The 14,243-nt window shown below is 40.9% G+C and overlaps 1 protein-coding gene and 1 long non-coding RNA gene across 2 annotated transcripts; one reads left to right on the top strand and one right to left on the bottom strand.

Annotated features, from left to right (window-relative positions):
* Window positions 1-6,614: 6,614 nt before the first annotated feature.
* Window positions 6,615-12,480, bottom strand: LOC123430164. Its single transcript, XM_045114064.1, has 15 exons — window positions 12,276-12,480; window positions 10,434-10,637; window positions 10,220-10,347; window positions 9,849-10,124; window positions 9,612-9,742; window positions 9,441-9,505; window positions 9,215-9,298; window positions 9,014-9,097; window positions 8,828-8,893; window positions 8,583-8,714; window positions 8,375-8,508; window positions 8,034-8,294; window positions 7,750-7,880; window positions 6,929-6,967; window positions 6,615-6,836 (listed from the first exon to the last, which is right to left on the bottom strand). The coding sequence occupies exons 2-15, from the start codon at window positions 10,633-10,635 to the stop codon at window positions 6,752-6,754; spliced, it is 1,818 nt and encodes a 605-aa protein (XP_044969999.1). The 5' UTR covers window positions 10,636-10,637; window positions 12,276-12,480; the 3' UTR covers window positions 6,615-6,751.
* Window positions 12,481-12,998: 518 nt separating this feature from the next.
* On the top strand, window positions 12,999-13,941 carry LOC123409222. The gene is made up of 3 exons (XR_006612836.1): window positions 12,999-13,132; window positions 13,507-13,603; window positions 13,753-13,941. It is a non-coding gene; the product is annotated as an uncharacterized LOC123409222 (long non-coding RNA).
* The last annotated feature ends 302 nt before the right edge of the window (window positions 13,942-14,243 follow it).

Raw genomic sequence — 14,243 nt, 5'->3', positions numbered from 1 at the left:
GCATTAAGCATGAACATTATTGGATCGTGTTTATTGCAATATGATTATTCATTTAAAGAGAATAATGGTTACTCTATTTGCTTGAATAATCACCTTCAATGGTTTATTGAATCTCGATCATAGTGTTGCACATGTTCATGATATTGGTGCCAAAAGATACAAGGTAATGATGATAGTACCACTTACTTGTGGCACTGCCGCTTGAGTCATGTTGGTATAAATTGTATGAAGAGGCTCCATGCTGATGGATCTTTATACTCACTTGATTTTGAATCACTTGTGACATGCAAATCATACCACATGAGCAAGGCCTTGTTTTCATTCAGATGAAACAAGATAGTAACTTGTTGGAAGTAATACATTTTGATGTATGCAGTCCAATGGGTGCTGAGGCACGCAATGGATATCATTATGTTCTTACTTCAATGGCGATTTCAGTAGATACAGGAGTATTTACTTAATGAATCACAAGTCTGAAATATTGAAAAAGTTCAATTCTGTTTCAGAGTGAAGTTCGCCGTAACAAGAGGATAAACTGTCTACTATGTGATCATAGAGATGAATATCTGAGTTGCGAGTTTTGGTACGCAGTTAAGACAATGTGAAAATTGTTTCGCAGTTCATGCCACCTGGAACACCATAGTGTGATGATGTGTCTGAACGTCATAGCCACGCCCTATTATGATATGGTGCATACTATGATGTCTCTTATCGAATTACCACTATTGTTTATGGGTTATGCATTAGAGACAACCGCATTCACTTTAAATAGGGCACCGCGTATTTCCGTTGAGATGACACAGTATAGACTAAGGTTTAGAGAAATCTAAGTTGTCGTTTCTTGAAAGTTTGGGGCTGCGACACTTATGTGAAAAAGTTTCAGTCTGATAAGCTCGAACCCAAAGCGGATAAATGCATCTTCATAGGATATCCAAAACAGTTGGGTGCATCTCCTATCTCAGATCCGGAAGCAAAGTGTTTGTTTCTAGAAATCGGGTCCTTTCTCGAGGAAAGGTTTCTCTCGAAAGAATTGAGTGGGAGGGTGGTAGAACTTGATGAGGTTATTGAACCATCACTTCAACCAGTGTGTAGCAGGGTGCACGAAGTTGTTCCTGTGGCGCCTACACCAATTGAAGTGGAAGCTGATGATGGTGATCATTAAGCATTGGATCAAGTTACTACAAACATCGTAGGTCGACAAGGTCGCATACTACTACAGAGTGGTATGGTAACCCTGTCTTGGAGGTCATGTTGTTAAACAACAATGAACCTACGAGTTATGGAGAAGCGATGGTGGGCTCGGATTCCAACAAATGGCTGGAGGCCATGAAATCCGAGAGAGGATCCATGTATGAAAACAAAGTGTAGACTTTGGAAGAACTACTTGATGGTAGTAAGACTATTAAGTAAAGATGGATCTTTAAAAGGAAGACAGACAATGATGGTGATAAGTCACTATTAAGAAAAGCTCGACTTGTCGCAAGGATGTTTTTCGACAAGTTCAAAGAGTTGAGTATGATGATACTTTCTCACTCATAGCGATGATAAAAGGTATGTTGGAATTATGTTAGCAGTTGCTGCATTATTTATGAAATATTGCACATAGGATGTCAAAACATTGTTTTCCTCGACAGAAAGGTTGTATGTGATACAACCGGAAAGTTTTGTCGATCCTAAGGATGCTAACAAGTATGCAAGATCCAGCGATCCTTCAATGGTCTGGTGCAAGCATCTCGGAGTTGGAATATACACTTTGATGAGATGATCAAAGATTTTGGGTTTGTACAAGGTTTATGAGAAACTTGTATTTCCAAAGAAGTGAGTGGGAGCACTATAGAATTTCTGATAAGTATATGTGGTTGACATGTTGTTGATCGGAAGTAATGTAGAATTTCTATAAAGCATAAAGGTTGTTTGAAAGGGGTTTTTCAAAGGAAGACTTGGATAGAGCTACTTGAACATTGAGCATCAAGATCTATGGAGATAGATCAAAATGCTAAACATAACTTTCAAATGAAATGCATGCCTTGACAAGTTTTTGAAGGAGTTCAAAATAGATCAACAAAGAAAGAGTTCTTGGTTGTGTTGTAAGGTGTGAATATGAGTAACCCTCAAAAGCCCGACCACGGCAGAAGAAAGATAAAGGACGAAGGTCGTCCCCTATGCCTTAGCCGTAGACTCTACAGTATGCCATGTTGTGTACTGCACCTGATGTGTGCCTTACCAAAGTTGTCAGAATCATGACTCGAGTCTTAGAATCTTAAGACCTTACGATCCAACCTAGGCCCTCCGATTCTACGATTTTTCTCATAGAATCTAAGTTTCTACGATACTAGTAGTTAAGATTCTGCGACTCACGATCCTACCAATGGAGTTCCGATCCGATTCAGAATCTCGATTCTGACAACTTTGTGCCTTACCATAAGTCTGTTAAGAGGTACAGAGAGTGATCCAGGATTGAATCACTGAACAACGGTCAAAGTTATCCTTAGTAACTAAATGGACTAAGGAATTTTTCTCGATTATGGAGGTGGTTAAAGAGTTCGTCGTAAAGGGTTACGTCGATGCAAGCTTTGTCACTAATCCGAATAACTATGAGTAGTGAAACGGATTCATATAGTAGAGTAGATATTTGGAGTATTTCCGAATAGCATGTAGTAGCAGCATCTACAAGATGACATAAAGATTTGTAAAGCTCACTCGGATCTGAAAGGGTTCAGAACCGTCGACTAAAACCTCTCTCACAAGCAAGACGTGATCAAACCCCAGAACTATAAGGGTATTGGATTCGTTAGAATCACATAGTGATGTGGACTAGATTATTGACTCTAGTGCAAGTGGGAGACTGTTGGAAATATGCCCTAGAGGCAATAATAAATTAGTTATTATTATATTTCTTTGTTCATGATAACCGTTTATTATCCATGCTATAATTGTATTCATTGGAAACACAATACTTGTGTGGATACATAGACAAAACACTGTCCCTAGTAAGCCTCTAGTTGACTAGCTCGTTGATCAAAGATGGTCAAGGTTTTCTGACCATAGGCAAGTGTTGTTACTTGATAACGGGATCACATCACTAGGAGAATCATGTGATGGACAAGACCCAAACTATGAACGTAGCATATTGATCGTGTCGTTTTATTGCTATAGTTTTATGCGTGTCAAGTATTTGTTCTTATGACCATGAGATCATATAACTCACTGGCACCGGAGGAATACCTTGTGTGTATCAAACGTCACAACGTAACTGGGTGACTATAAAGATGCTCTACAGGTATCTCTGAAGGTGTCCGTTGAGTTAGTATGGATCAAGACTGGGATTTGTCACTCCGTGTGACGGAGAGGTATCTCGGGGCCCACTCGGTAATACAACATCACACACAAGACTTGCAAGCAATGTGACTTAGTGTAAGTCACGGGATCATGTATTACGTAACGAGTAAAGAGACTTGCCGGTAAACGAGATTGAAATAGGTATGCGGATACTGACGATCGAATCTCGGGCAAGTAACATACCGAAGGACAAAGGGAATGACATACGGGATTATATGAATCCTTGACACTGAGGTTCAATCGATAAGATCTTCGGATAATATGTAGGATCCAATATGGGCATCCAGGTCCCGCTATTGGATATTGACCGAGGAGTCTCTCGGGTCATGTCTACATAGTTCTCGAACTCGCAGGGTCTGCACACTTAAAGTTCGACGATGTTTTCGGTATAGTTGAGTTATAGGTGTTGGTAACCGAAAGTTGTTCGGAGTCCCGAATGAGATCCAGGACGTCACGAGGAGCTCCGGAATAGTCCGGAGGTAAAGATTGATATATAGGAAGTCCTATTTTGGTCACCGGAAAAGTTTCGGGCTTATCTGTAATGTACCGGGAGTGTCGGGAGGGGTGCCGGGGACCATCGGGAGGGGTGTCACGCCCCAAGGGGTCTCATGGGCTATGGGAAGAGATAAACCAGCCCCTAGTGGGATGGAATAAGTTCCCACTAAGGCCCATAAGGTTTGAGAAGGAAAAAACACAAGGTGGAAAGAGTTTCCAAGTGGGAAGGTGGAATCCTACTCCAAGTAGGATTGGAGTAGGACTCCTTCACCTCCAATTTCGGCCAAACCTTGAGGGTTTGAGGCTGCCTCCTCCCCTCCCTCCCTCCTATATATACTAGAGGTATTGGGGGTTTTTGAGACACAACTTTGCCACGGCAGCCCAACCACATACCTCTACGGTTTTTCCTCTAGATCGTATTTCTGCGGAGCTCGGGCGGAGCCCTGCTGAGACAGATCACCACCAACCTCCGGAGCGTCGTCACGCTGCTGGAGAACTCATCTACCTCTCCGTCTCTCTTGCTGGATCAAGAAGGCCGAGATCATCGTCGAGTTGTACGTGTGCTGAACGTGGAGGTGTCGTCTGTTCGGCACTAGATCGGAACGGATCGTGAGATGGATCGCAAGACGATTCGTGCAACGGATCGCGAGATGGTTCGTGCAATGGATCGCGGGACGGATCGTGGGACGGATCGCGGGACGGTTCGTGGGATGGTTCGCGGGGCGGATCGAGGGACGTGAGGACGTTCCACTACATCAACCGCGTTTCTTAACGCTTCTGTTGTGCGATCTACAAGGGTACGTAGATCGAAAATCTCCTCTCGTAGATGAACATCACCATGATAAGTATAGCGTGTGCGTAGGAATTTTTTTTGTTTCCCATGCGACGTTCCCCAACAGTTGCTGCCTTACAGTATGTGGATGATACCATTTTGTGTTTTGAGGATAACCTGAGAGATGTGCTTAATATCAAGTTGTTGTTATATCTGTTTGAAGTCATGTCGGGATTGAAAATTATTTTTCTGAAAAGTGAGATTTTTTCAGTTGGGGCTAATGATGAAACTATGAGAAACTATGTTGAGATGTTTAACTGTGAGATTGGGAGTTTTCCCATCAAGTACCTGGGTGTCCCAGTCAGCTATGCCGGCCTTAAGGGGAGTGACTGGATGTTTGTGGATGACAAATTCATTAACCATGGGGAATCCTGGATTCGTGAAACCTTATCTAGTGGTGGAAGACTTATCAAAGTTAATGTTGTGTTATCTCACATTCCTTCGTATTACATGTCTATGTTTCTGATAAGTAAATCAACTCTAGAAAGATGGGACAAACCTAGGAGGATTTTTTTTTGGTATCGTAATGGTAAGAAAAGAAGTTATCACATGGTGAAATGGGGGCGGGTGTGCAGATCTAAAGTAAAAGGAGGGCTTGGAGTGAAGGACTTAAGAAAACAGAATATTATCCTGTTGACCAAATGGTGGTGGAAGTTAGAGAAAAAAGAGGGGTTATGGCAAGACATTGTGAGAGCCAAATATCTAAGAAAATCATCAGTGACTATGGTTAAACAGAAAGTTAGTGATTCTCCATGCTGGAAAGCGCTTTTGAAAGTTAAAGATTACTACATGGCTGGTAGAGGCATTCATTTAAATAAGGGGAATATTGCTAGTCTTTGGCTAGATGATTTGGGTGATAATTTCAGATAAATTTCCTGACCTGTTTGATATCTGTGTGAAACAAAATAATACTGTAGATAAGATTAACACTATGAATCCTAGCTCTTCTTTTAGAAGAAGGCTTCCCAATGAGATGCTCCAATGGAATGAGCTTAAAAGTTATGTGTTGAAGAAGATTAATATGGGAGAGGAAGATGTGATATATTGGAAGCTTGATAGTTCTCAAGAATACACTACCAATAGTATAAATCTGTTGGGCACTGTGGTTGGCTCGTAATCGTGCCACTTTCGAGAAAAAATGGATAAATACTCTGTTTGAAATTGTTTTCACAGCCTGTGCGTTTATTTAATACTGGGCAGGTTTGCAGAAGCCGGAGATGGCTGGAGTGATCAAGAAGGACGCATAAATGCTGAAGGAGAACGCGTCGCAAATGCTGCTGCTATGCGGGCCACCAATGCCAGAATCAAGCGAGCATGCTAATGAAGGAGACAGGTGGGAGGAATGGTGACCTGGTAAAAATGTTTATCATGCTGGTGGAATAGCAGAGTTAAAGCTGGAATTGTTCCATTAGTTTATGTTTAACTGCCTGTTGACCCAGAGTGGTGTTAAGTACTTGTTGTTTGGTTATGTTGGTCTGATAGGGTCTTTTGTGATACTATGTGGTGGTAGTATCTCCTGTTCTGGGCGGATATCGCTTTTTGTGATACTATATGTGATGGTAGTATATATCTGCATACGATGGGTTTCCTGGTTTGCCCCGAGTTCGCTTCTTTCCTTTCCCTTTCTCTATTTTTTGTTCGGAGAAAACTTTGTATTTCCGTTATGCTTTATAATGAAAAGGGGAGAAGCCCGGTTCAAAAAAAGTCATTCGCAGTGGTGTTGCTTAAGAGGCCCTCCGTCACACAAAAGACATAATATATCTCCAGAGGTATAGGGGAAGTCAGGAAGAGTATGGGTTGGTGCAAACTTCTAAATGAAAAGAAAAACATCTTGTCAATCTCAGAGGTTCGCCATTCAAACACCTGCTGATTCTGTGCAATAATTCCAAACTTACGAGACCAAATAACTCCACAGCTCCAAGCATAAAGATCCAAATAACTCCACAGCTCCAAGCATAAAGATCATTATTAACAATGTTACCACATTATCCTGTCATTACTTACAAGTTTGTTCGAATAAAATATGAGCAAACCATTCTTTGGGTACCATCTTGAGCAGTCAGTGTGATATCATTTCACGGCGGTTTACATAACTTTAACTTTTGGTTTGATCTTACGACCGTGACGATGTTCACTCGCGTAATACCAATGTGGCTTCGGCACCGGCCAACTGTCATTGATATAATTTAAAACGTATCAGGCATATGAACCCATATAAAACTAGGTAACCAGAACTTATTGATACATGTTACAAAAACATACCTAGAATTAAGCTTCTTTGTAATACCAGCAGCAGCAGGCCTACAGTAGACCAAAGGATGGATTTAACACAATGTTTGGAAAAAAGGATGGTTTTAACATCTAAGGATAATTGAATGCCCAATAGTATCAATTGAATGCCTAATCTGGTGTTTTACAAAAATCTAATCAGATACAGTCGCCCATTAGATTATCAAGTTAAATAGGATTGGGAGGATAGGGAGAAATGGGTAAAAGCCACCCTGAGAGGAGCGGCACCTGACCAGCAGTAACTCCAGCACATGATTTGAGGCCTAGAGCCTTAGTGACTATGTTTGGCCTCGGCTTTGGCATATTTTAACTAACAATAACTAGCAAGTATGAGATTATTGAGACCATAATTATTATTATTATTTTAGTGGGATTGAGACTATAAATATAGACAAAGTGCAAAATCAACTAAGAAGCTTACACATCAGTGGCAAATTAAATCTGAAAATTACCATAAGACCAAAGATAGACCAACCAAACTGAACCCAAATTCGGCAATTGTCCACTCCAAGACATATGACCCAAAATTAAACTAGAAAGGAACAAACTGACGAGTCAAGTCCACTTCACGAACACTTCAATACTACTTCCTCCGTTCCTAAATATAAGTCTTTTTAGATATTCCACTACGGATTACATACGGATGTATATAGGCATACTTTAGAGTGTAGATTCACTCATTTTGCTCCGTATGTCATAGTGAGATCTCTAGAAAGACTTAACAGAGGGAGTATGTAAAATGAGAAGTACTGGAGCACATGAATACCATACAAAAAAAAGATAGAAAGGCATACCGCATTGCATCAAAACTCCTTAATACTTTCAGAATTATCTTACTTGGCAGGTAAGGAGTTCCTTCCGTGTCATAGAAGTTCATGCCAACAACATTCCCCTTAAAATCAAGAAGGGGCCCTCCAATTCCAGCCTATAGCAGAAAAACAAACTGACACTTATCAAAGGTTACACAGGAAAAGGTGATGTTTGTAGTATGCATACTGATGTAGTCGCTTATCCATACGAAACTAATTATTTCCATCATGCAAGAAAAAAGAGAAATTAAGTAATCAACGAAATGTACCTTGGTGATTTTACAGGAGGAGATCTTAAGCTCTTCGCAACCAAATTTGCATGTTTTGCCAGTCACTGACCCCTCTGTAGCCATACTATTGCCTGATTTGAAAACACGGCCGAGAGCTAATACCTCAGTTTGTGGTGCATCAACCAACATTGCTGGACGATTACAGCGAAACGGGATGCTGATAACAGCAACATTGTAGCAGAAATCATATTTTTCTAATTTCCCTGTAATGTACCCCTTACTTGGAAGACACACTACAATCTGCAATGATGAAGTGAGACTTAACTAGTGTCTTGATGAACAAGTAACGAGTACATAACTACTGGTCTAGTACTACAAACCTTCAAGTTATCAACAATCTTGTTTTCATCACCAGAAGTTCTAACCAAGCTTGCTGAAGTCAGAACTCTTGTCATGGATGTGGATCCATTGAAGTCTATACATACACCTGTGCAAGCAAAATGCCTTCCCACGACTGCAAAGGGTAATTTCAGTCTTAACCAGAAATCATATAAAATGTAAGATAAGTGGAAAATAACGAGATAATACCGTTACAATCGCCACTGTATGAAGCGAGTGCAACAACACTCCGAGACATCTTTGAAGCAATTTTGCTAGCAGGTTCACTCAAGAAATCTCTGCCAAATTTCTCTTCAAAACTACCTTCCAAACGCATGACTCCTGGTTAAATAAATGTGACAGAACAGTTAAATGGGATGGCAGAGTAGAACAGTCCCTAATGTGATATAAAAGGGAATGGTCAGCACTTAGCAGAATCAATAGCAGCAACTCACCATCCTCATAGTCTGGTAAGGGGTAACCATCAGAATTTAATTGAGCATTTATCATCTTTGTGAGGCCTAGTGAGACAAGGTGAAGCAATTCATGACAATGTGTAAGCAAAATAAATACAAATGTTGCAGCCACAAGAAGCAATTCATGATTATGCAAAGTCATGATCAGTAAAACGAAAAGCATACCATTAGATGGCCACGGATGTAGAGTATGCTTATGCCCATTGTTAATGAGCTCTGGTGTAGGTACATTCTCAGTAAATTCTAGTGCTACAAGATGAAGACATCAATGACTATATGTCAGTAATGAACTAATGATCGAAAGTTAACACTGGATTATTAAGTTGCATGATAGTAAATATCAGAGGTGACTCTGAATTGATTCACCTTGTGGCTCAGGGTTAGAAGATAAAAACTGTTTCTGGTTCTCACTTTCACTTCCCTCACTATAACCATTTTGATTGGAGCTACCTATAATAAAGAGATAGAACAGACAGACACTGAGTTCTATGCTGACCATAAAGAGTATGAAAAAAGTAACACTGAAGTGACAAAGAATAGCATGTTATCCCATAATTTAGAAGCCTTAAAAGAGTCAACATTCTTAACTCACCTTCAAACTGGCGCCTAAAAGCACTGGGAAAACTTTGCCAGCAATGTCGTTGCATTTCGTCCCTACTGCATAATGCAGTAACCTCATCATAATGCATACATAATAAATATGATTGATTTTTCTTTAACATATCACATACAAGTATGATCAAATGATGTCTAGATAACATACCATATCCAAGCATCCCTCAAACATTTATCAATCTTATTTCCTAGCACATATGGAGTTCCTTCCTGATTATGGTAGTCATTCATCCCAACAATACTCCCATCAAGATCAACAAGTGGACCACCACTTCCCTCCTAGCACAAAAATGAAGTGTGTACATAGAAAAATTGTAAATTTCGAAGCATACAAAGACGGTGAATATAATGATTCGACAAATATGGAGAGAAACCAACAGTGCACCATAGTAATTTTGCATGTGGAAAACATAGACCCTTTGCTGTCAATTTTACTTGGGTCATCACTCGGTACCCCATGTGCTTGCATTAACTTGCCTGACTCGAAGCAACGCACTAGAGCTAACAAACCAGTATGCTGCTGGACTTGCACGCTGTTACTGAAACATACTGTACTAAGATCAGGGGAATATGTAATGACCACAGCAACCATATTGGAAGGCAAATTATAACGCTGTATCCACCCATCAACAACTTGGTTATTTGGAAGGCGCACTTTTATCTGTAAATGACATGAAAGATATACAACATGATTACCAAATGACTACCAATATCTAAAATAAGCAAGCTAGGTGCAGAACAATTGGCAGCAAAAACCTTCAGTCTACAGATGAACCTGCGTTCATGATCTGATGTGCTAACCAAAGCTGAGGAGGTCAGAATAGATGTATTACGTAAAGTGTTTTCAACAACTATGCCTGTGCTTTCATAATGCAGCTTGTCTCCTACACAAGATCATTATTTCAGTCATTGTCAATAGATGATCAAATATAAATGAGGGAAACTACTAGGAATACAATAGTATAATCACCATCAAATGAAGCAAGCGCGACAATGCTTGAGGAAAACTTTGTAGCAAGTTCTTGACTGAGTTCCTCCCAACAGAGTTTTTGTTCCATTCTCTCCACCCTATCTTTAAGATCACTCATCATGCTGGATAATTCCTTTACGCGCTTACGGTTTTCTTGCTGACCATTTAAGCCTCTAGCTCTTCGCTTAACTCTTAGCATCATCACTGCAGAAATTGGGGTCCCCACACAAGAAAGTTAAGAATTTTTTCTTCAGCGTACTTTGAAGAATTTTGCTCAAAATTGCATGCAAGTAACTTGCACTTCGAAGAAACTTCCATCCTGATCAGAGAACATTCTTTTCGGAGATAAAAGTACAAGATATATCGCCTCAAGGCCTCAAGTCTTCCAAAGCTTGGCAATTTCGTCATCGACGCGGTATTCAAAATGTATAACATTGATCCCTAGTTTCTATTATTATGTATTTGTAAGACCTAATAAAGGTATGATATGATAGGAGTATTCAACACAAATCATTCCCAAGAATCCAATTTAAATATTTTGAAAAACATAGGTAACCAAAGTAGTAGCTAGAGATTGACTATACCCTCGTCTAGAACGCCAAGTTCTAGAAGACTGGAGGGGGTAACTTGTTAATTTGAATACCTAACTGTTTTGGCCCATATCTGCCGAGGCAGATCAATAGAATATGAGATCCACAGGCGTGTCTCTTAGCTAGTGTTGTCATATTACAGCAAGTAGGAAAGAAAAGGGCAACTTCCATGCAGAGCCAAAAAATATCAATGCCATCCTCCTAGGGTCCATCCCAAAAAGAGACTTCCCAAAGAAGGATCCTGGCCAGAAAAAAAAAGACTTGAATTCTCACACGAGCAGGATAAAAAGACAATGGGTTTCGTAGTTTATAGCTTGGACCAAAGTACAGGGAGGAGCACCATCACTTCACAACATTGTTCACACGGAGGGGCAGGAGGAGAAGATAAGATGAGATGAGATTTAAAAAAAAAAAATCATTGCCTCATTGGCAGGTCTTTTTTTTTAGACATTGGCAGGCCTAAATAAGGTATCACCAGAGACTGCAAGCATGCTAATGGGCTGAAAACTAAGTGCGTTATCCAATCAATTCACCAGTCAAATCCACCAAACCAAACCCTAGGACTCAGCTTGTGATTGCTGAAGTGTGTTACCAGGGATGACCATTGGGCACATGTAAAGGGGTCACCAGTGCCAATGATCATGTCGACCGGTGAAATAAAGCCCACGGGCATGTCCATCCGTATAATACAGCCCATAGACACACCCGCTACCAGCAACCAGCATAGAACATCGTTCATGCTAGTCAACAGCCACCAACCACCTGAGGCATGCCAGCCAATGCATTCAACTGAGGTGCAGAGCAACAAAATAGGCAAACAAAGTAATTCTGGTTCGCAATCAAGCACATTGACTAATGATATCTCCCATACTTCCAGTAATAAACTTGCCAACAATCAAAGAGACACAAGTGCACGTACTTCAAATGTTCAGTGAAGTACATAGCAGCAAGGAGATACCTTTGGCATATTCCAAATTTTTAACACAAGGTAAGTACTAACTACTGACCTAATAGTTCACAAGCAATCAGTCTTGCTTGCCTCGGGAAAGAAGCTCTAGTATATAGATAAACAGGCATCCATAGATATGATACTAGCATAGGAGCTGCGAGTAGCAGCACCCAGCCGCACCAAAGGACTCGCAAAAACGTCAGTTTGTAGTTCCTGAGGTGTGCTAGCACCAATTTTTCTATATTTAACGCGAACAGATGAAGGGCATAATCATGAAACGAATCAAACAACTAGGGTTCATACCTCCGATTTGGAGAGGGAAATCACGAGATGAGATGCTGGTTGCCGACCCGTAGGCCCTGTTGGCCTCGGCTCTGTTCTCTGCGGCCGTTCCGGCTAGCTCTACCTTGATCCAGAGGAGGGAGTCGAGATCGCACAAAAGGGATCGGAAGGAGATACGATGAGAGGATGAGCACGTTTTTTCTACTAGCACTAAAAAAAAGTCTAGATCCAACTATAAATCTGGACCCTTTAATTATATATTATCAACGGATTAATTACGCTGTTAACGAAACTATAAAAACTCCCTATACTCCCTAGCTAACGACGCTAACGAAAACTCCCTACGCTCCCTCGCTAATGAAACTCCCCTCTGATTCCTCCCTCGTTAATGGAACCGCTCCCGCAGACACGGCCCCGCGCGCTCGCCGCCCCCCTCCCCCCCCCCACCCACCCACCCCAGAAGATGACCGTTAACCGGAGCCTCGACATCTACCTCCAACAGTCGTCCGACACCCCATTACCGCTTGCACGTCACGCCCCTTCCCAACCAAAGTCGCCAACAACCTCAGGGATGCCAACATCGTCGGTCCTCCTCGCCTCCCTCCCTCCCCTCCCCCCCCCCCCCCCCCGCCCCTCGTCGGACCTCCCCGCTGCCCCCACGCAGCACTGGCGCGCTCCCCCTTGGCCCTTTGACACCTCCATCACTCTCCGTTGCACAAGGTGCTTGTGTTATTGCCTCAAAGATTGTTGTGTTAATCTTTTAGGATCACTAACTTGTTGGATCAATTTGTTATATTCAGTGAGGAATTGATGGTGCACGAGGACGAGCTTCCTAGACAAGAAGATCTCTTTGCTCTTGTCGGTGATGCAAAGTTGAGGTTTGGATTTTGGCATCCGCTCTATAGTCATGTTGCAGCTCTTCATCGGACGAAACATATTTTTTGTTTTATTTCTATTGCTTAGATCAGTTTGTTTTAGTGCTTATCTTTGATTCAGGGCTTCAAACCTTCACGCACTGGGTTGCAAAACAAAATTCACACAACCGATTGCTGAATCCTAGACTTTCATAGTTATCAAGACCTGCAACTGAATCTTTTGTTTGCACTCTCAGCTGATACATGAGATCGATCATCTCACTCTACCTATTCGTACTTGCGGATTCCTGAGTTACTTTTTTGTTTTTGTTGATTGTAATGTTAAATATGGTGGATAATTGGATACATACTTGTCTAAACGACTGGTGCTGCTGCAGATCGCGTATACTGATTCTGGACACCGATTCTTGGTGTTGCTACGGATCGTCTACATTGATTCTGCACACTGAAGAGATGGGGTTTCAAATCAGCAAGGTGAGAACAGCCATATTGTTTATGTGTTCTTTCCTTTTTCTCACGCAACAGAAAAACTGAATTTATTTCTTTTGCACTTTATGTTTCTTAATTTTGTGAGACTAATTCACAAGAACAAAAAACTAACTATTGATGTTTCATCTATCCAGATAGCCGGCATGTCTGATAAGAGTGTCATTTGATACGGGAAAGTACTACTGTTTTCATTTGTAAAAGATACAAATGGGTTAATCTGGCAATTCTATTACAGTACTTGATTACCTTACCTGATGTTAAGAAGCTGAGTGGTTAGTGCAAAATAACTTTGAGATCACCTCCTTTTGCAATTCTGAACAATTTCTTTCTGCACATCATATTGAAATTTTTAGTTTGTTTTTCGAGTTATCCATATTGTACCTATCATCCTGAATGAATGTGCATGATGTGAGAGAAAGAGATGGGAATTGCAATTTTTGAGTGTCATTGTACATTATGATAAGTTATATTTTGAAAATGATTGTTGCGATGTCTCATCAAGGTTAAGGCTCGTATTTTTTAACCAGGTATATTGGTTCACCAAACTCACAATTATCAGGTTCAAATAACATAAACTCTTCTCATACAAATATTTTCTTCTTCTTATGTTTCATATATCTGATCC

This window comes from Hordeum vulgare, chromosome 1H, assembly GCF_904849725.1.
Source record: "Hordeum vulgare subsp. vulgare chromosome 1H, MorexV3_pseudomolecules_assembly, whole genome shotgun sequence".
NCBI classification, from domain to species: domain Eukaryota; kingdom Viridiplantae; phylum Streptophyta; class Magnoliopsida; order Poales; family Poaceae; genus Hordeum; species Hordeum vulgare.
This window is presented reverse-complemented; position numbering and strand designations above follow the sequence as displayed.

What these genes read in the sequence shown, in the direction of transcription:
- LOC123430164 (XM_045114064.1), bottom strand. Translation starts at nt 10,635, where the DNA reads ATGATGCTAAGAGTTAAGCGAAGAGCTAGAGGCTTAAATGGTCAGCAA. An exon ending in AGATTGTTGATAACTTGAAG is followed by an intron (nt 8,295 to 8,374) that starts GTTTGTAGTACT and finishes TCATCATTGCAG; the next exon opens with ATTGTAGTGTGTCTTCCAAG. An exon ending in CCTCCTGTAAAATCACCAAG is followed by an intron (nt 7,881 to 8,033) that starts GTACATTTCGTT and finishes TTTCTGCTATAG; the next exon opens with GCTGGAATTGGAGGGCCCCT.